A 19,802-nucleotide genomic window follows, 5' to 3' on the forward strand; every position below is an offset into this window, starting at 1 on the left:
ATGAAGGATTCTGAAAGTCTGACAGTAATCATGCAGCGTTGAGTGCTACTGTAATGTTAACCCTGCCTGGTTTAAATGTTTGAAAATGATCATCAGTTAAAAACATTCGTTAGAAATTTAGAAAAGTAATGAAAAAGTAATCAAATGTAATCAGTTACATTACTTTAATAAAGTAATTGAAATAGTTACACTACTTATTACATTTTAAATAGGGTAACTTGTAATCTGTAACCTATTACATTTCCAAAGTAACCTTCCCAACACTGATGATTACAGTAAAGTGAAGCTTAAATTTGGAAGCATAACTGAAAGTAAGTGATTATAGAATTGATATAATTTTTGTCTTTGCCAAGTAGTATTATTAGTAGTTTATTCAGTTTAATACAATATGAGATTTCTGTTGTGTCGGAAATCAGTTCATTGACAATTATTTTCCTTGTACTGGCTATGAGTACAAAAGTGATCCAGTGATTTACTGTATTTATGACTTCCAACCCTTTCCAGAGATGATAACCTACAAAAAAAAAAAAAAAAAATGGAACAAAAATTTATTTATAGCAAATTTTATTATGAATTTACAGTATTGGACACTGGCATTACAACAGTGCAATAAACATCTTTACAGTCAAATTTAAAATAAAGAGGACAAATTACACTTAAACACACTATAACAACAGTAGGCAGACAATGAAAAGAAGCTGCAAGAAATCAAACATTTACTGCATAATTACATAATTACAGTGCATTTACACTGTACTGACAACAACTTATTTATGTGGTTGTCTGTTGCTAAACATTTATAATGTCAGAAATCAAGACACTGTTAATTAAATATATTACCTTGCTCTCTGGGATACTTCCATCTGATTGGTCGATTGCTGCTCTCAGGTGTCAGATCGCCTTCGACCATGGCGATGCCAGCTCATCCGGGTAATAAAACCGGATACTTTCACACCGTGGATTTGCACACTCTTGTTTTATACAAATGCTACTTGCGCCATCTCAGTTATCTCAGCTGTATCTAATTGTATGTAATTGTAAAATGACCTAGTTCACCCAAACATGAAAATTCTGTAATTAATTACTCATCCTCATGTCGTTCCAAACACGTAAAACCTATGTTCATCTTTGGAATACAAATTAAGATATTTTTGATGAAATCTGTGAGCTTTATGACCCTAGACAGCAACGCAACTGACACATTCAAGGCCCAGAAGGATAGTAAGGACATCGTTAAACCAAAATCAGTGGTTCAATCATAATGTTATGAAGCTACGATAATACTTTTTGTGCACAAAGAAAACTAAAATAATGACTTTTTTTAACAATTTCCGTGTCAGTCTTCAATGCGCGTTCACGAGAGTACCACGATGCATTGTTGAAAAAAATCATTATTTTTGTTTTCTTTGTGTTCAAACAGTATTCTCGTAGCTTCATAGCATTACGGTTGAACCACTGATGTCACATGGAATATTTTAATGATATCCTTACTACTTCTGAATGTGTCAGTTGCGTTGCTGTCTATGCAGGATCAGAAAGCTCTCAGATTTGATCAAAAATATCTTAATTTGTGTTCTGAAGAGGAGCGAAGGTCTTATAGGTTTGGAACGACATGAGAGTGAGTAATAATGACAGAATTTTCATTTTTGGGTGAACTATGCCTTTAAGGAGTTTATTGTAATATTGTTACACTGTTCATAGTTGCTAGTCTGTGGATTGTAATGGACAACTGTTTTCTAAGCGGAAGCTTTTATATCATTTACAGGTAAGGTTATAAAATAATTTTTATTAATAGATAAAAAGATTAATATTTTACACCCTCTTTTTAATTTGCTTGGTGAGTTGGCGCGTCAATGTCATAATGACCCTGCCAGGGTTTATTTTGCAATATTGACCAGATAGCTATACGTAATTCCTTATCACTCCAAACTCACGACACACAAACACACATATGTACGCACAAGTACACATATACACGGGCGTAATACTATTAGCCCCTCACACACTCCATCCTCTGTCCTGGACTGTAGAGTGCTGTCCTCAGCAGACTTAAGATATAGTAAATAATTCACTTCCCCAGACAGCATGCTGCTCAGCTGTCTGCTGCCTAGCCTAGCTAAGCCTTCCCAGGATGAAATCAGCCCACACGCGTATGCTAACACACACTTTATTGATAAGGACACTCTTTTTCCCCTCTGGTTCCAGTGATTCATTGTACATGGTGTTTTTGCTCTGCAGCATAGGCTGGTTTTTGATTGCCATATGAGACTGGATAGGTTTTTCTTTGTAGCACACGAGATAAGATAAGAGAGAGAACTGGCTATCAGCAATAGTATATCCATTAATGTCGTACAAATGCTCAGTTGACACACCTTGGGAAGCTACATGGAGAACTATGCAGAATTGTAACATAGCTAAAGACAAGTTGAGGAGCAATTTATGATTGCAGGAGAAATGTTTTGTGTTTAAATGCTCAATTTCTTTATATAACTTTTTTTTTATTATTATTGCTATCTATTTTACCAACTCTTGGAACTTCAGTGCATACCAGAGAAATCTCACAATGTCTTTGTCTTCTCCTGTCTTTCTCCCTCTCTGTCTGCTCCATGCATTTTATCCAGTAAGCAGCATGGAGAAGCTGGTGCAGTGCTGTGTTAATGCTGGTGAATGATGGCTATTGCACGCACAGCAGTTCCTATAGCTTCATATCCTCCAGCATGCTGAGCTCCACCCACACATACCCACATCGTATATGCTCCTTATGTTTAAATGGTGTACCTCATTATGCTGTTCCTGAGTTAGCACCTCATACATTAGTATGCCATTCTTTCATCATTACCTCACACTTCATTATACAGTCCCTCTGTTGTTCCATCTGTTGAGAAACAAGCTCTTTCATGTGCAATTTATGTATTAGCAGTTATAGATGTATGATTTCAGTCTGAACTGGCATGGATATTTATATGAACTGAACTGAAATGTATTTGCTTGAATGCTAGATTTACTTGGTGATCCAGATTTACCATGTTGTTTTCCTCTCCGTTTCATTGCTGTGCAGTCTAGGCATGTAGGAGATTTCATTGTGAAGGACGTATTGTTCCTCTCTAAGTACTGCTCTAAGCTCTGCATGATAATGTATGTGAGTACAGGCAGAGCAGATAGATTAATAGTGATGTTCAGGCTGATGGTTTCGTTTTTGATGGATGAATACAAGCTGTGTGTGGCTTTCCTGCCATTTAACCCTCCTCCTTAGATGTCATACTGCCTCTTCGCTCTGTTTTCCCTCTCCAAGCCTCTCATCTTTATTGATCCATCTCTGTTGTTTTTGATTTTCTGTATTACCTTTGGCCCCTCTCTCTCCACTTCGTCTCTCCCTCTGGATGCCTGTTCACCTGTCATATTTTATCTGCTCTATCTTCCTGCAATTTCTTATCCCTTGTTCTGTTCCTCCTCTCTCACTGCTTTTGGTCGAGTCATAAACATTCTGCATTTTGGATGGTTGCCTTGTTCTGAACCTGTGGGGAGTAGCATACATGGCTTGCACAGATGTTATGCAATACCAGTGCATATGCAAAAAGCTCAGTGGTAAAGTTAGAGTTACGGGTACTGCACAGGGCTGCTACCAATCTGCTCTGTGACTATTATGCCTTTCAACACGGATCTCATGGATCTCCAGAGAGACTGTCCCTGTACTTTAATAGCAGCTAATTAACCCAAAGACACTCTTGTAGCGCACCCGATATTTATTCAGTTTGAGATCAACGCATCTATTTTACACATATACCACCTTCAGACTTTTTACTTGTTTGTTCTAATGCAGAATATGTGATTTTATACTCTTGCTTGAGGGTGTAAATTGTATAGGAGAATTCTATCACTGTTCAGTTGATTCAGTGTTTCAGTTATTGGCACTCATAGCCTGCAGTTTGTACATCAATGCTACATCTTTCGCAACATCAGAGCAAATTATTCATATTTAAAAGTGCGCTGAGTATTTTTCATGCATTTTATTTTACTTTAACAATTGTCTCATTCTGTCACTTCATTCTCACACAAGCGGATTAACCATATGGGCAATTTGCACTGTAGGTATTAGGTCAATTTAAGGAGGCCCACACATGACGTGTGGAGTAGTAAAAAACAAGATATCGTGGCCACAAATCAATAATTAATTCCTATACAGATTAATTTGTTCCCTCGTTTTAGGGTCAATCAATTTAACCAAGAGTCAACTACAGTAAAACATTGGGGCAAGTACAACATGGCTAAGATTTACCTAAAATTATATTATTAATTTGGGGCCACGATATGTATTTTTTTTCTGCACATCATGTGTGGGGCTCCATAGTAACCTGCTCCATGTAGAATTGTATGTTTTTAAAACTGTTGGTTCCACTTTATTTTAAGGTCCAATTCTCACTATATTAACAAACCATTAACTATGACTTTTGCCTCAATAAACTCCTAATTTGCTGCTTATTAATAGATAGTAAGGTAGTTGTTAAGTTTAGGTATTGGGTAGGGTTAGGGATGTAGAAACCAAGCAAAATTAAGATTTTAAAAGATTTAGATTGTGAATAATTATAAATACTGACTTTTACTATTATTTCCTTTCAAAAAACCCTCCTATCACTCTGTAAATCTGTACATTTCTAACACAAGACCATATTGCTAGCAGATTGATGGCTGTCTTCTTCCTTATCAGCACATAACCACAAACGGCATGGATGCATCTATTGATTAAAAGTGCTTAAGCTTTCCAAGAGCACTCTCAGACTGATCCTAGGTCAGTTTATACTATAGCGCAGGCCTATGTAAGAGATCTCACGCAGTGCTTTTTGTTTTTAACTCATGCCATAGATGGAGAAGAGGATGAGTGCATGAGTAGATTGATGCTCAGGTTACATATCGTCAGCATGTAGCAAAATCTAAAGATGAATTATTAGTTACAGGATGCAGGGCATATCATTTGTGGATGAGTTATCAGCATTTAATACTCATGCATGCCACAGATCATTGAGAAGCATACAGGAAATTATAGGGCGATGTGGGGTGTTGCCCCTGTCACTCTCTTTCATTTTCTTTTTCTCAAAACTCATCTCATCTTGCATTCATTCTTCCATGATGCAAACATAGAAAAGGACAGAGAAATGCAAGGAGGGAGATAGAGAGCAATTGGAGTGCTTCACTAATGACTCAAGGCTGTGACTGAAATATAAAGAGACACACAGATAAATTGGAAGACAACACTTATAACATAAACTATCTGTATAGGCATCTGTAGTCCTGTGAGGGGGCTGGACACTTACTGTAATGGCTCCTGCTTAATCTCAAACTATTTATTTATTTATTTATTTATTGTGTAGGAAAAAATTTATAAAAATAAAAATATTCATTGAACATAAATACAATATTTAGTTGAATTCAAGTAAAGCTGAAAAGGTTAAAGCTACATAAAACTGCAGCAGTAACATTTAAATATAATGTAAATTTGGTAAAAGTCTCTTATGGTCACAAAAGCTGCCTTTCTTAAATAATATGAAATATGTTTACAGTTTAAAATAACTGTTTTCTATTTTAATATATTTTAAAATAAATAATATTTAAAATATATGTAATGGTAAAGCTGTATTTTTAGCAGTCATTGCATTACATTTCTTATTTCTTCTTAAACTGTTGTGTCTGTTTTTATAGATATCTATTTTTGTGGAAATGTATACATGTTTTCAGGATTCTTTGATGAATACGAAGTTTAAAACAATTTTGTTTTCTGTTACTTTTAATCAACTTAATGCATCCTTGCTCAATAAAAGTATTAATGTCGTAAAAAAAACTTTACTGACCCCAGACTTTTAACAGTATTGTATATACATAAAATGACATAAATGACATAAACCAAGCTATCAAGAGTGTCAACAGCAGCCCAAGTTTCTGTCTCCCTCTTGAGGCAGAGATACGAGTCACTGTATGACTCAGGCCAATGACAAGGGGGTCTTTGAAACAGGGGTCAATTACTGTTGCCAATTATTGTATGATCTCAAACTTATTTTTGTGAAAAAATATGTGGAAGAATTTCTATTCATCAAGCTAAAGGCAATTTCAACTGTATATTCTTTTGTTACCTACATTAAGTAACAATTTCAGTCTATTATATTGTACTTCACAATATAAATTCCATTCATTGATGTTTATTACTCTGCAGTGTATCTGGTTATTGATGTAAGTTATTGCATTGTTCATTATTATATCATAACACATAATGTGTTTAAAATGAAATGAATCAATGTCCTTTCTTTTCCAATGAAAATAGTTATAATTAGCACAGTTGGATGATGGTTTAACTCGTAATTGTGTTGTTACTTGCAGGTTACTATTTTTCTAGACTGCATAATCAAAGTACTTTGAGTACAAAGTACTTAATTGGAGTTCCATCAAATAGTTCACAGGTTATGATATTATTATACGTTTTATCAAGCCTATACGGGTTTGATGCCAACTAACTCTGTCATGCATCTAATTTGGCAGCTGGTAGCTCTAACTCTTATAAACATGATGTACCCAAAATGCTGTGTGCAGGATTTAAGGCCCTCCTGAAGTGTCTTTCTGGAAAATTCTGCAGTCGGGAGCTCATCGGAATCATGGGACCCTCTGGGGCCGGCAAGTCCACTCTCATGAACATTCTTGCTGGCTACAGGTAAGCGTGCATGTATACATAGAGAAGGAATGTTCCTAGCCTTTCTTTTTATACTCATCAAGTTATCTGTCCCATATCCCTTCTTTCTGCAGAGACACAGGCATGAAAGGTCAGATCCTGGTAAACGGGCGACCCCGTAACCTCCGCACCTTCAGAAAAATGTCGTGTTACATCATGCAAGATGACATGCTACTGCCACATCTAACAACACGAGAGGCAATGATGGTGTGTGTCTGCGTGTGTTAACACGAGAAGTTTTCTATCATATGTTAATGATGAGTAGGCAGCGCTCTAGAATACTTGATTCTGATTGGTCAGTTGCTGCCATCTGTGGACAAACAGTTGCTTAATAATCACTAAGCTCTCTTTCTCTCAAATAATTCTGTAACTTCAATTCAAATCAATATTTTATGGACACTCATTTGGTCATTATCACAACCTAATCTCCTTCAGGATGACATTTTTATGAAAATGACCAGTTGATAGTACATTGCCCCTTATTTACTGTAATCTTTCTTTTTTGTTTAGGTTTCAGCTAACCTTAAACTTAACGAAAACATGGAAGTGAAAAAAGAACTGGTAATTTTTTTGCGGCATTACTTTACTGTTTGTGCAGAAAATATGTGTTCTGTTAGGAAATTATAAAAACTGTGGTTATATGGTGACATTGTATTTATGCGTTTTTCAGCCAAATAATGATATAATGTGTGACAGGTGAATGAGATCCTCACAGCATTAGGACTGCAGGAGTGCGCTCACACTCGCACCATTTCTCTGTCGGGTGGCCAGTGTAAACGGTTGGCTATTGCTCAGGAGCTGGTCAATAACCCACCTGTCATGTTTTTTGATGAACCCACCAGGTACCCATTGCACGCAGCCTTATTATTAACCATAATACTTTCAAAATTTGATGTTTGCAGTAATATTGCTCCTTTGCAAAACATTTCCTTTTAATATCCCTAAACGTGCATGTGTCTCTGTTTGTCTTTGTGTGTTAGTGGTCTAGACAGCACATCCTGTTTCCAGGTGGTGTCCTTGATGAAATCTCTGGCTCAAGGAGGTAGAACCATCATCTGTACCATCCACCAGCCCAGTGCTAAACTATTTGAAATGTTCGACAAGGTAATTGCTGTATTCTAAAATTATATTGTACTGTGAAAATGTGTTTCTGGGTTGAAGGACATATTAAGCATGTGAGGATCTTAATGTGTTCATGTTCTTGTTTAATACTCGGTCTGTTCTTCTTTGTAGCTTTATATCCTGAGTCAAGGTCAGTGTATATATAAGGGAACAGTACCGTACCTTATCCCCTACCTGAAAAACCTTGGACTCCACTGCCCTACGTACCACAATCCTGCAGACTTTAGTAGGTCCACTGTGTATGTGTGTGCATGTGTAAGAGAGAAAGTGATAGATAGAAAAGGATATGCAGCTAGAAATAGATTTTTATGTGTGCTCTCTATTTTTGTTTGAAACTTATATAGCACTTATGTAGCAGTTTGTGGATTCTATATTAGATTGTTTTCTGCCTCATTTTTTTGCTTTGGTTTGTCAGAGTTTATAAATGAACCAACATATCTTTTTATGTGAATATGTAATTAACTGTAAATTTTGATCATTAAAATAATGTAATGTTTAAAATATAATCACTTATGTACAAAATTTACACTCACTTGAGCTAAATAATCCAGTCATATCTAGGTTATGCTATTTTATTGTACATACACTCTTAAAAATAAAAGGTTCTTTATTGGCATCAATGGTTCCACAAACAACCTTTACCATCCATTGAACCTTTTCATTCCACAACAGATTCTTTACAGTGGAAAAAGGTTCTTTAGATTATTAAAATGTTCTTCACACTAAGAAAAATGGTTCTTTTAAGAACTGTTCACTGAAAGGTTCTTTGGGGAACCAAAATTGGTTCTTCTATGGCATTGCTGTGAAAACCACCTTTTGTAACCTTTATTATTAAGAGTGTAGGACAGGTCACCCCCTCATAGCTGTCATTTTGTTATAATATAATATAATATATAAATGTGGAATAATAAATGAACAGAATAAATATACAGTATTGTTTAAAAGTTTAGGGTCAGTAAATTATTTTAAAGAAATTAATATTTTTATTTAGCAAAGACAGTTAATTGACCAAAAATGAGAGTGAAGACTTTGATACTGTTACAATATATATACAGTTGTGCATATAAGTGTACATACCCCTTGCAGAAAGTGCAAAATGTTAATAATTGAAACAAAATTAAGTGAAGTGAAGTGACGTATGGCCAAGTATGGTAACCCATACTCGGAATTTGTGCTCTGCATTTAACCCATCCAAGTGCACGCACTCAGTGAACACACACACACCATGAACACACACCCACCCGGGGAGCAGTTGGGGATTCGGTGCCTTGATCAAGGGTCTCACCTCAATCGTGGTATTGAGGGTGGAAGAGAGCGCTGGTTATTCACTCCCCCCACCGACAATTCCTGCCGGACCTGAGACTCGAACCCACAACCTTCGGGTTACAAGTGCGACTCTCTAACTTACGTAACCTCGGTTCCCTGAGATACAGGAAAGAGTACTGCGTCGCTAGACGCTATGGGGGAAAAACTCTGAGGACTAAAAAAATTTTCTCTGAGGACTAAAGCCTTTTCAATCACGCAGTGTAACTGCACGGCCATTGGTTCGTGCAGTAAATAAAAAACGAACCAATGGCTCGGCAGCGGAGCTGAATGGGGGGGGGCATCTGGCTATATAAGCGGGCATTTCGCCATAGGATCTCAGGTAAATTCGACTGAAGCGACGACACTGAGTTGTGCAGCGTCATGGCACGGCAAGGAACGCAGTACTCGTTCCCGAATCTCAGGGAACCGAGGTTACATAAGTAACCGAGTACATACGTTCCCTTTCAATACTTCACTCGTACTGCTTCGCTAGACGCTATGGGGAACCAATACAATCCCGCCGTGCCATGAAAGAGGAACAACTGACATGAACTGGCCTTGAGCAATTAAGGCTCAGAGGGGCCATGAAAGAGGAACAACTGACATGAACTGGCCTTGAGCAATTAAGGCTCAGAGGGACCAAGTATAAGCAGGGTCAACCCTGCAGGAGGCAAGAGGGTCGAACTCACTGAGGTCAACCCAGCCTTGGATAATCATTCCAACAATTTTGTACAGCCTCAGCACTTCTAAAAGGGCTAAGAGCGTACATGAAGTCAGGCAACGCCTGAAGGATTAGACCGCCTTTAGGCAGGCGTGTGCCCATTTAGACAGATAGAATCCGAGCCTGTAAGGCCGGAACGTCCAAGTTATAGAACCTGGCGAAAGTGGACGTCGAGACCCAGCCAGCCGCCGCACAGATGTCTGCTATGGGCACACCGCTAGACCACGCCCAAGACGAGGCCACACCCTGAGTGGAATGGGCTCTAACTCCTATGGCGCATTGCAAGCCCAGGGAGGAGTATGCTAGCGCAATAGTGTCAACTAACCATCAAGACATTCTCTGCTTTGTGACCGGCTGGGGGTGCCAAATTGTCCTGTTCGCCTGAGAGAGAAGGTCCTGCCTCAGGGGAATGGGCCATGGGGCTGCTATCAGCAGCTGAGACAGCTCCGAGAACCAAAGCTGGTTTCTCCAGAGCGGGGCCACTAGAAGGACCCCGTGTCTGTGTTCCCTGATTCTCCTGATTACCTGAGGGATCAGTGCGATCGGGGGGAAAGCATACAGGAGGAGGTTGGGCCAATCGTGGGCCAATGCGTCCTCGCTCTTTGAAAAATAAATTGGGCAGTGAGAGTTGTCTTTTGAGGCGAAGAGGTCGATCTCTGCCTTGCCAAAGATCTCCCAGATTTTCTGAACCATTTGTGGGTGGAGCATCCACTCTTCTGAGGGGACGTTGCTCCGAGATAGCATGTCTGCTCCTTGGTTCAATACGCTGGGCACATGTGCTGCCCTCAATGAACGCAGGTTGAGATGTGCCTATTCAAAGAGGCATTTTACCATCTCGAAAAGGTGTTTCGAGGTGAGCCCGCCTTGGCGATTTATATCAGATATCACTGTCATGCTGTCTGAGCGGACTAGCACGTGGTGTCCCTTCAGGTCCGGTAAGAAGGTCTGAAGGGCTCGACATACTGCCATCATTTCGAGGCAGTTGATGTGTAACCGACCTTCTATGTCCGACCAGGAGCCGAAGGCCAGTTTGCCCTCACACAGAGCTCCCCAACCTGTGTTGGACGCATCCGTCGAGACAACCTTCCTTCTGAAAATAATGCCCATGGTCACGCTCTGCTTGAACCACTGTGGGTCTTTCCAGGGAGCCAGAGCTGTCATGCAGGCCTGGCTCACCCTGACACGAAGGTGTCCGTGATGCCACGCATGGGGCGGAATTTGTGGTTTCAACCAGTAATGAAGGGGTCTCATGCGTAGCAGACCCAGCTGTGATACCGGCGATGCAGAGGCCATGAGGCCCAGCATCCTTTGAAATGCTTTGAGAGGGCGAGAGGCTCCAATTTTGAAAGAAGCCGCGAGCTGTTGTATGGCCAGTGCATGTTCTGGCGAGCGAGTCATTGAGGTAATTCGGAATGCGGATTCCCATCTGTCTCAGAGGGAAGAGAGCCGCATCCATGCACTTTGTAAAAGTGTGAGGAGCCAGGGACAGCACGAAGGGCAGGACCGTGTATTGATATGCCACTCCCTCGAAGTCGAATCTCAAGAATCGTCTGTGATGGGGGGCTACCTGGATGTGAAAGTAAGCGTCTTTCAGATCCTGAGGAAAGAACCAGTCCCCTGGGCGTATTTGCGAGAGGCTCTGAGATCGAGGATGGGCCGGAGGCCGCCATCCTTTTTGGGGACGAGGAAGTAACTGCTGTAGAAGCCTGACTCGCTCTGAGCTGGCGAAACATCTCTCCAGCTCCTTTTGTCAGAAAATTCATCACCTCGGAGCGCAGGACGTGAGCGTCCTTGCTCTGCACTAAGGTGGGAACCACGCCACTGAATCGCGGGGGTCTTCGAGCAAACTGAAGTGAGTAACCTCATTTTATAATCCCCAAAACCCAATCTGACATTCTGGGGATGGCCTGCCAGGACTCGGCCCATGTGGCGAGGGGTTAGATTAGTTCGGGTGGTGGGTTGCCGTGAGGGGACTTGACACTCGCGATAAGTGGAAGAGGAAATTTGCTCTCTTTTTGAAAATGTTTGTTTTATTTTTCTCGCTATAACAGCGGCTGTTTGTGTGGCCGCTTTTAAAACGGGCCCAGTATTCACAACAGTTTTTGTGACAAAAATACAGCCACCGGTACCCGGAACAGAACGGAGTGTTTGGGGTGTGGTCCGGCAATGGCGAAACTTTGCCCCCTCCTCTTCCTGTCCAGAAGATCAGGACGACGCCCAGGGCTGGACTGGGACAAAAAATCAACCCTGGCATTTTTTGGTCCAGGCGGCCCACCACCACTTCGATATATATATACTATACCAGTCAAATGTTTTATTTCTTCATTCTTTTTGGCTCCACTTGTTTATTAATCAATCATTCAGCATGTGTATGAGTTCTGCTGTCTCGCTGCTGGCAGTAATCGAGGTCGCCTCAGGAGAGTATGGTGATCTGAACCCTGTGCTCTTCGAGGCGGTTCAGGGAGGCCTGTGTTCAGATGAGGGGAAGAAGAACTCCAGTGACAAGAACGACGCCACCACATCCTGTCCCTCCCAGTGTTATAATGTGAGCGATGGACACACACTCTCACCTACAAAATCCATCTGTTTATCAGTCTCTGACCCACCCACTTCCATTGTTATGTGTATTCATACAGGATTCAGGCTACATTGAGAAACACACTTTTGCCACAAGTACCCTCACACAGTTCTGCATCCTCTTCAAGAGAACCTTCATCACTATATGCAGGGACATGGTAAGAATTGTCCTCTATTGTTATTGGCTGTGCCATATATATTAAATGCTAAAGAAATGTGTGTGTTCAGGTATTAACCCACCTGAGGGTGATGTCACACCTGTGTATTGGTGTGCTGATTGGTCTGCTGTATCTAAACATTGGGAATGATGCCAGTAAAGTGTTCAACAACACTGGTTTCCTGTTCTTCTCCATGCTGTTTCTCATGTTTGCAGCACTCATGCCCACCGTCCTGACATGTAAGCCAATCTGTGTGTTTGGTTGTGTATGCTTGATTCTTTATGAGCATGGAAAATAGATTTGATATGAGTGATTAATAAATCTTTTCTGCTTTGTGATGGATTAGAAGTGCTCTTATTGGCTTGATTAAGACTTATGCTCGTTACAGAATCAGTGGAGCGGATTTAATTAAGCATTGATGCAACGATGTATTTATCTTGCAGTTCCACTGGAGATGTCTGTGTTTATAAGGGAGCATCTTAATTATTGGTACAGTCTAAAGGCATATTACCTGGCCAAGACCATGGCTGACATTCCATTCCAGGTACTTCTGTTTCTATGTCTTTACATGCTATAATGTTAAATCTAAGGGAGGATTGGAAGGACTTAAAAAGTTGGCATATAAGGGGATGAACATTTCTAAATGTAGGGGGGATATGTCAACCAATGCTTTACTGTGTCTGTCCCACTTTTCAAATCATTCCATGTGCCCCAGGTAGAATCCAAATGTCAGAACATGAGTTCTCCTCTGTCTCTTCCAGGTAATTTGTCCGATAATGTACTGCAGTATAGTGTACTGGATGACAGAGCAGCCTCCAGAGGCAGGCAGATATCTGCTCTTTATGGCCCTGTCCACCTTCACTGCCCTAGTGGCTCAGTCTCTGGGGCTTCTCATTGGAGCTGCGTCCACCTCCCTACAGGTGACTTCAAAACAGTGGTGGTAACATTCAATAGTTTGGTGTCAGTAAGATTTTTTAATGTTTTTTTTATTGCTCATTTATAGGCTGTATTTATTTTATCAACAATACAGTAAAATAGTAATGTTGTGAAATATTATTGCAATTTAAAATAACAGTTATCTATTTTAATATTTTTTGAAGTGTAATTTATTCCTATGATGGCAAAGCGGAATTTTTTATTTTATTACTCCAGTCTAAAGTGTAACATTATCCTTCAGAATTCATTCTAATATGCTGATTTGGTGCTCAATAAACATTTCTTATTATCAGCAATGTTGATTTTTTTCAACAATATATACATATATATTTCTTGTTGAATGAATTTTTTTGTGAAATATTTTTATAAAAACTGGAAGAATTTTTTTGTGACAGAGAAGTCAAAAGAGCAGCATTTAAATGAAATTAAAACATTTTGTAAGTATAAATGTCTTTACTGTCACTTTTGACCAATTTAATGCATCCATGCTGAAAGAAGTGTGAATTAAAAAAGAAAAAATAAATCTTACTCACATGCTCCGACATGTATATAAAAAAATACAAAATAGGTATGTAGTTAAAAATGTGTATAGTTTAATCTGCTGTACCCTATAAATGTTTAATTATACAAAGATGAAAATGTACCTGACCTGTACATGTAACACAGGGGTTTCAAACGTAAATTAAATAAATAATCTGTTTAATGAGTATTTTTATAACTTCAAACAGCCTTTAGACAACACAATTAGACAGTAATTACATTAAGTTTTAATGTATTGTTACTGCATTAAGCACAATTAATATTCTAATTTTGACAGCCTTACATTTAGTAAAATTCCATCAAATTATCAAAATTAATGTTTAAATTTGAAATCCCCTGCTTTAACTCACATCAGTGTCTTTTGCAATTTCAGGTTGCCACATTCGTAGGTCCGGTCTCTGCCATCCCAGTCCTTCTGTTCTCTGGCTTCTTTGTCAACTTTGACACCATCCCCAAATACCTGCAATGGAGCTCCTATGTGTCATACGTCAGGTTGGTCAAGAGCCATGACAATAACAATCCTAAACAGGCAATCCTAATCACAAAAAATCTCTCCCTCTACAGGTATGGTTTTGAGGGTGTGATCCTCTCCATCTATGGCATGAACCGCTCAGAGCTGGAGTGTCCCGGCGTGGCGTGCAAGTTCCAGAAACCAGAGGAGGTGCTGCAGCTGCTGGATGTGGAGGACGCTAAGCTCTACGTGGACTTTATTGTTCTGGGGGTCTTCTTCTTAATTCTGAGACTTGCCACTTACCTAGTTCTTCGTTATAAAGTCAAGTCAGAACGTTAGGGCCAAAACTCATCATTAGATATACATTTAATTTCACATACACCCATAAACTCTCATAAATGCACATAACGATATTTTTGCAATAGACACAGAAGCCAATGCACATTGATTATGGGGCCATTGTTTGGCCGTGCAACATTTATCCTCAGTTTTTGTTACTTGAAAAATATTTTTTTAATTTTCTAAGTATAGAATAGAAAATTAATATAGATTTTTTTGTTTTATTTCATTTTAATTTTTGAATGTATTCCATGCAGTAACAGTGTAAATGCATTTTACCCGTGACTGAACTTTGACAGGACTGGATGTATTTATAATGACAATCCCATGACAGCTCCCAATAGCATGTGGATTGGCCAACAGCCAACATGCGAGTGTCTTTATACCATATTGAAGGATCATCACATTGTCTCTCTGTTAATGCATTTAATTCCAACTGAAGAACGTCATCAAAATGTGTTTCGGAAGAGAGTGCACTGCATGCTTGGGGCACTTGAGGACATGCAAGCAGCAGAAGCGAGAACTGTGCGTGAGGCGTTTGGGATATTACAGACTATGAGAATGAATCGTCCAACCAGCGTATCTTCAATTCCATTTTTGTCTTCCCACAATACACTGAATTTGAGGAGAATAATACCTTCTGCTGAATATTAAGACTTTCATGATCTCCCAAGGCAATTCTGGGCAAAGCATCAACGTCAACCTGAATCTAACCGTTTGAGGAATGTTGCAGCAAGTGCCCTTGATGTGAACTGCCTATCATTTTTTTCTGAGGGGGAACTGGAATGCCTTGCTGGAGAAACATTTTGGCATTTTGTCAGTATCAATATGTCCTGTTACCTTGAATTCTCTGTCAACTGCCTCTGTGGTATCCTGCGAGAGAAACATACAAAAGTTTGTGGGCTTTTGCTCTCGTTTTCATCAAGAGGGATCAAACCTTGAACTTGTATAGTACAAAAACTCCCTACAGTGACCAAAAATATGTGAATCGGCTAATCACAAAGCACCACTGAACTGACTGCATTTAGCCAAAAGCAACACATATCAAATGTCAGAAAATCATTTGCAATTCTAATCCTATTGTACATCTTATGCGAACATCCATTACTGTCCAAATAGCACTCGCTGGCCTGTTTCTTTTTACTTCTTTTCGCGACTGTTCCCTGGACACTCAATCTGCACTGCTGAGGATGTCAGGACATTTGCGGTTAGTTGCAAGTGACACAATCATATACCTGGATAGAGATGCTGGATGAACACTTTATGCCATGCCATGGATAAATCTCCTGTTTGGACCTGTATGTACTTCCTCTTCCCTGCTTTCTCCCTTCTAGCATCCAGGCTATTCAATACTGCAATGCAATGCAAACATCTTCATAAATGACTCCGTGTTACTCTGGAAATCTTTTTGAGTCCTGCTGTGTTATGTCTCCTTATATAATGAAGACTACTAATAATCTGAATACATACACAAAGAAAAGTATATGTGTTATGGTTTAAGCAAGATTGTAAATACATGTATCCACTTTTGTTGATGTTGTTGTATTGGAACTTTTCTGGACATTTGTTTGTAATTAAGTTTATTTTTATATCCGTGAATATGACATGCAATTCTGGAAAAGGGAGTGTTGTGACTGGAAAATGCATGACGAATTTGAAATCAAAACACAAGACGCTGTGACAGAGGAATTTATGTTGCACATGTGTTGAAATCCAAAAAATACTTCCAAAATGATTGAAAAATCTGCAACGGGTTTATTATAGGACATCTTTGTATTGTTTTAGAACGCTACCATTGGGCGAGCTGACTCCGTTTTGAGCCATGTGAGTGGTAAAAATGTGATATACAGGCTTTGAGACCGGAAGACGGCCTCCAGAAAGCGTTTGCTTTTAGTAGCATTTAGTTCGAACACATAGTACTGTAAGGTACGATTGCTCTTTTTCTAGAACAATCTGTCTGCTGAAACATTGCACACAGCTTTAAAGTTGATCTTTTGGTCATTCTGCAATTAAGGAATTGCTGCTGTAAAATCATTTTTGCTTTTTTGCCATATGGTATACCCAGGGAAAAACTCCCAAGGCCAACTCTTGGTTGTGGATGTTTTTGCAGGAGCACAGGCTCCATTTTCAAAAGAGCTGCTTTAGAGCAAGAGATCATTGAAGCTATTAGCTGCTCAACAGTCAACAATCCAGTATTCAATATTCCTTAGACAAAGATTGTTATATGTTCTATTTCCTTTTGAGTCATTGGAGAGGTTTAGAATAAGGAAATGTTCACCATCAAGAATCTGTCTTCTAATGGTACACAGGCATCTAACGTAGAGAGTTGGGTAATACCTGTTTCTAATAGCAATATTATTGTTCTGTGCCTAGTGAGTGATATTTCCTATCTAATCCTTGAATATTCGATATATTTCCAGTGTTCGTCTGTCAAATCTCTATTGTGTACAAATCATCATTTTGCGTGTCTGTCATTAGTATGTGTCGATATGTGTTTCTGTATGTGGAGTCTCAGCTGAAAGATGTTGAGAGACGCCCGGATGAGATCATATTTCACACAAACTTATGTTTAATTATATTATTTCTCTTTAAGCAAAATCACGTTTTTTGTTACTCAGAATGCATGCCTTAACGAATGAGAAGCATTTGACGGTTCTCAGATTTGAAAATAAAAAAGATAAGCAGGTAGAGTGCAAATTCATTTTTGAGATATTGAAAAAGTCTTTTGTTGATTCGGTTTTGGGTATGAAAATATTTTGCGAGGTTTTGGCTTGCACAGCAATGAGAGTTAATGCAGTTTGCTTCCCAGTTTTGCTGCATAATTATTATATTCGTCTCATAAGAAATGCAAGTTATGTGTGCTAAACCTTGTTCAAATGATTATAATAAATGCATTTATATATTACCTACACCTATTGATGATGATTTCTGTCTCTATAGTGGTCCGGGATACACATATTTCAAATACTCTGTAACTTAATTTTTTTTTTTTTTCAAGAAAACACTATTTTAGTAAATTTTATTTTTCTAACCCTGCAGTCAGTTTAATTTGGACAACCTGCTTGAAGGGATTGTCCAACCAAAAATTACAATTCTGTCATTATTTACTCACCCTTGTGATGTTCACTTTCTTTCTTCTGTGGAACACAAAAGAAGATATTTTGAAGAATGTTGGTAACCATACAGTTTCGATATGCACTGATTTCCATTAAATTGGAAGTCAATAGGGACTGAAACTGGTTATCAGCATTCTTAAAAATCAACGTGATCTCATGATAATTCGTAGGCTATGTATAATAATTTTACGTAAAATGTGGTTCTATAAAACGTACATTTACTTACCTTTCACAGGCATCATCAGCATTTAAACGTACAAAACTGAAGTATTGACGACACCTAAAAATGAATCCGTATGAATATATTGAAATCACAGCATTAATTTTATTATTGTTGTTTTTAGTTGTCATATCAATGACCTTGTTTTCAATTGCATTATTAAATTGCAAGCCTTTATTTGGCGATTCATCTCCATCCTGAGCAGCGCATCCAACGACAAGTAAAGCATAAAAGCCCGCGCTGACTGACGCGCTCTTTACAAATTCAAATGTTGCCGCTTCAAACCACAGGTTTTACTGCAGGAAAATCGAACGCTGCATTCGTCACAGATTGCGACGTGCCGTGTTTCTGGTGAGGTGTGTTTGAATGATGCGCGCGGGCCTTCACGAGTTCACATGACATAATCTGGATAATATTTTCAGCTATTAACAACATAAATTCTGCTTTGCACCTCACACAAACCTACTGTATCCGCCAGAGAGGACTGTGGCTGCAACGCATCGTCATTTATACTTTTGGTACTGCTTTTGACATTTCTGTAATAAATAAATGATTGTAATTGCATTTATCTGTCTGTCATGTTTTTCTTAAACTGTACAGAAATAGTTATGTTTAGGTTTAGAGGTAGGAGTGGGATTAGCAACTATAAAAATATTTGTAATGCTATATTTTTACTAAAATGGTTATTTTCCTGCATATTCGGTCAATTGCGTTTTATATCCTTTTATATTCGCTATAAAATGGGTAGGTTTAGATTTGGGGGTAGGTTAAGGGGTCTAAAAATCTAAATCGCTTATTGATAAAATGATAAAAATGCATATTCGCTATAAAATGGGTAGGATAAAAAATGCATTTATACGAATATTTTAATGATATAAAAGATACGTAAATATTTTACGTTTTTTAGCTAAAAATACGTAGTGATTTGTTTGTTTTAAACGTTGAAATACGTCTAAATTGCACGTTTTAGCATAAATAAAAACTTACAAAAATTTACATTTTGTGCTTGTAAATGTTTAATACCTACGTATAAACAATGAGACCAGGCTGTAAAAATACATAAAGGTTTGGAGCGAAATGAGAGTGAGTAAATGATGACAGAATTAAATTTTTGGATTATCCATTACAATGAATTTTATTGAATATTTAGTGTATAAATTACACTTTTTTTCTAATGTATGTTGTTATGAATCCAAACCTGTACAGATAAATAATATGGTAGCATAAGTGTTATCTAAATGCTTGGTACTGCTGCCATTGATACCATCAGGACCTTTGAATTGTGTTAGGATGGTCTCAGAATGTCCTTGAGCCCCGTGTCAGATTACATTGGTTTCATTATTCTTCTAATTATCCTGATTATACTCTCTCAGAAAAGATAAAAAACTTTAATCTTAGCTGAGCCTTTCGTTTCATGGCACATTTGCAGTTGGCGGGTTAGCACTGTGCACTTAAGAGGAGACATATTGACAGCTCTGGATGAGTCTTCTCTCTACCCAACATCCATCTGGCTTCCCCTCATAGGCCTTCCATCTTCCATCTCTTACACCTAGACAAAAATGTATTCACAATTTGCTGTTTTTAAGCAATTGTATAAGCCAGTGA

The 19,802-nt window shown here is 38.7% G+C and overlaps 1 protein-coding gene across 3 annotated transcripts in view; it reads left to right on the forward strand.

The window, feature by feature from the left end:
* LOC107717882 (ATP-binding cassette sub-family G member 4-like) overlaps nucleotides 1-14,999 on the forward strand; it is a 21,635-nt gene extending 6,636 nt beyond the window's left edge. For all 3 annotated transcript variants that reach the window (XM_016524783.1, XM_016524786.1, XM_016524784.1), the window contains 13 exons: nucleotides 6,577-6,694; nucleotides 6,787-6,919; nucleotides 7,223-7,273; nucleotides 7,409-7,554; nucleotides 7,693-7,816; nucleotides 7,946-8,060; nucleotides 12,260-12,405; nucleotides 12,497-12,595; nucleotides 12,666-12,834; nucleotides 13,039-13,139; nucleotides 13,357-13,515; nucleotides 14,445-14,563; nucleotides 14,636-14,999. In XM_016524783.1, coding sequence (XP_016380269.1) covers nucleotides 6,577-6,694; nucleotides 6,787-6,919; nucleotides 7,223-7,273; nucleotides 7,409-7,554; nucleotides 7,693-7,816; nucleotides 7,946-8,060; nucleotides 12,260-12,405; nucleotides 12,497-12,595; nucleotides 12,666-12,834; nucleotides 13,039-13,139; nucleotides 13,357-13,515; nucleotides 14,445-14,563; nucleotides 14,636-14,861 — 1,706 coding nt within the window. In that variant the 3' untranslated portion in view covers nucleotides 14,862-14,999. The remainder of the gene's footprint in view (nucleotides 1-6,576; nucleotides 6,695-6,786; nucleotides 6,920-7,222; nucleotides 7,274-7,408; nucleotides 7,555-7,692; nucleotides 7,817-7,945; nucleotides 8,061-12,259; nucleotides 12,406-12,496; nucleotides 12,596-12,665; nucleotides 12,835-13,038; nucleotides 13,140-13,356; nucleotides 13,516-14,444; nucleotides 14,564-14,635) is intronic.
* Nucleotides 15,000-19,802: the final 4,803 nt, after the last annotated feature.

This window comes from Sinocyclocheilus rhinocerous, unplaced genomic scaffold, assembly GCF_001515625.1.
Source record: "Sinocyclocheilus rhinocerous isolate Xijiao unplaced genomic scaffold, SAMN03320098_v1.1 scaffold1384, whole genome shotgun sequence".
NCBI classification, from domain to species: domain Eukaryota; kingdom Metazoa; phylum Chordata; class Actinopteri; order Cypriniformes; family Cyprinidae; genus Sinocyclocheilus; species Sinocyclocheilus rhinocerous.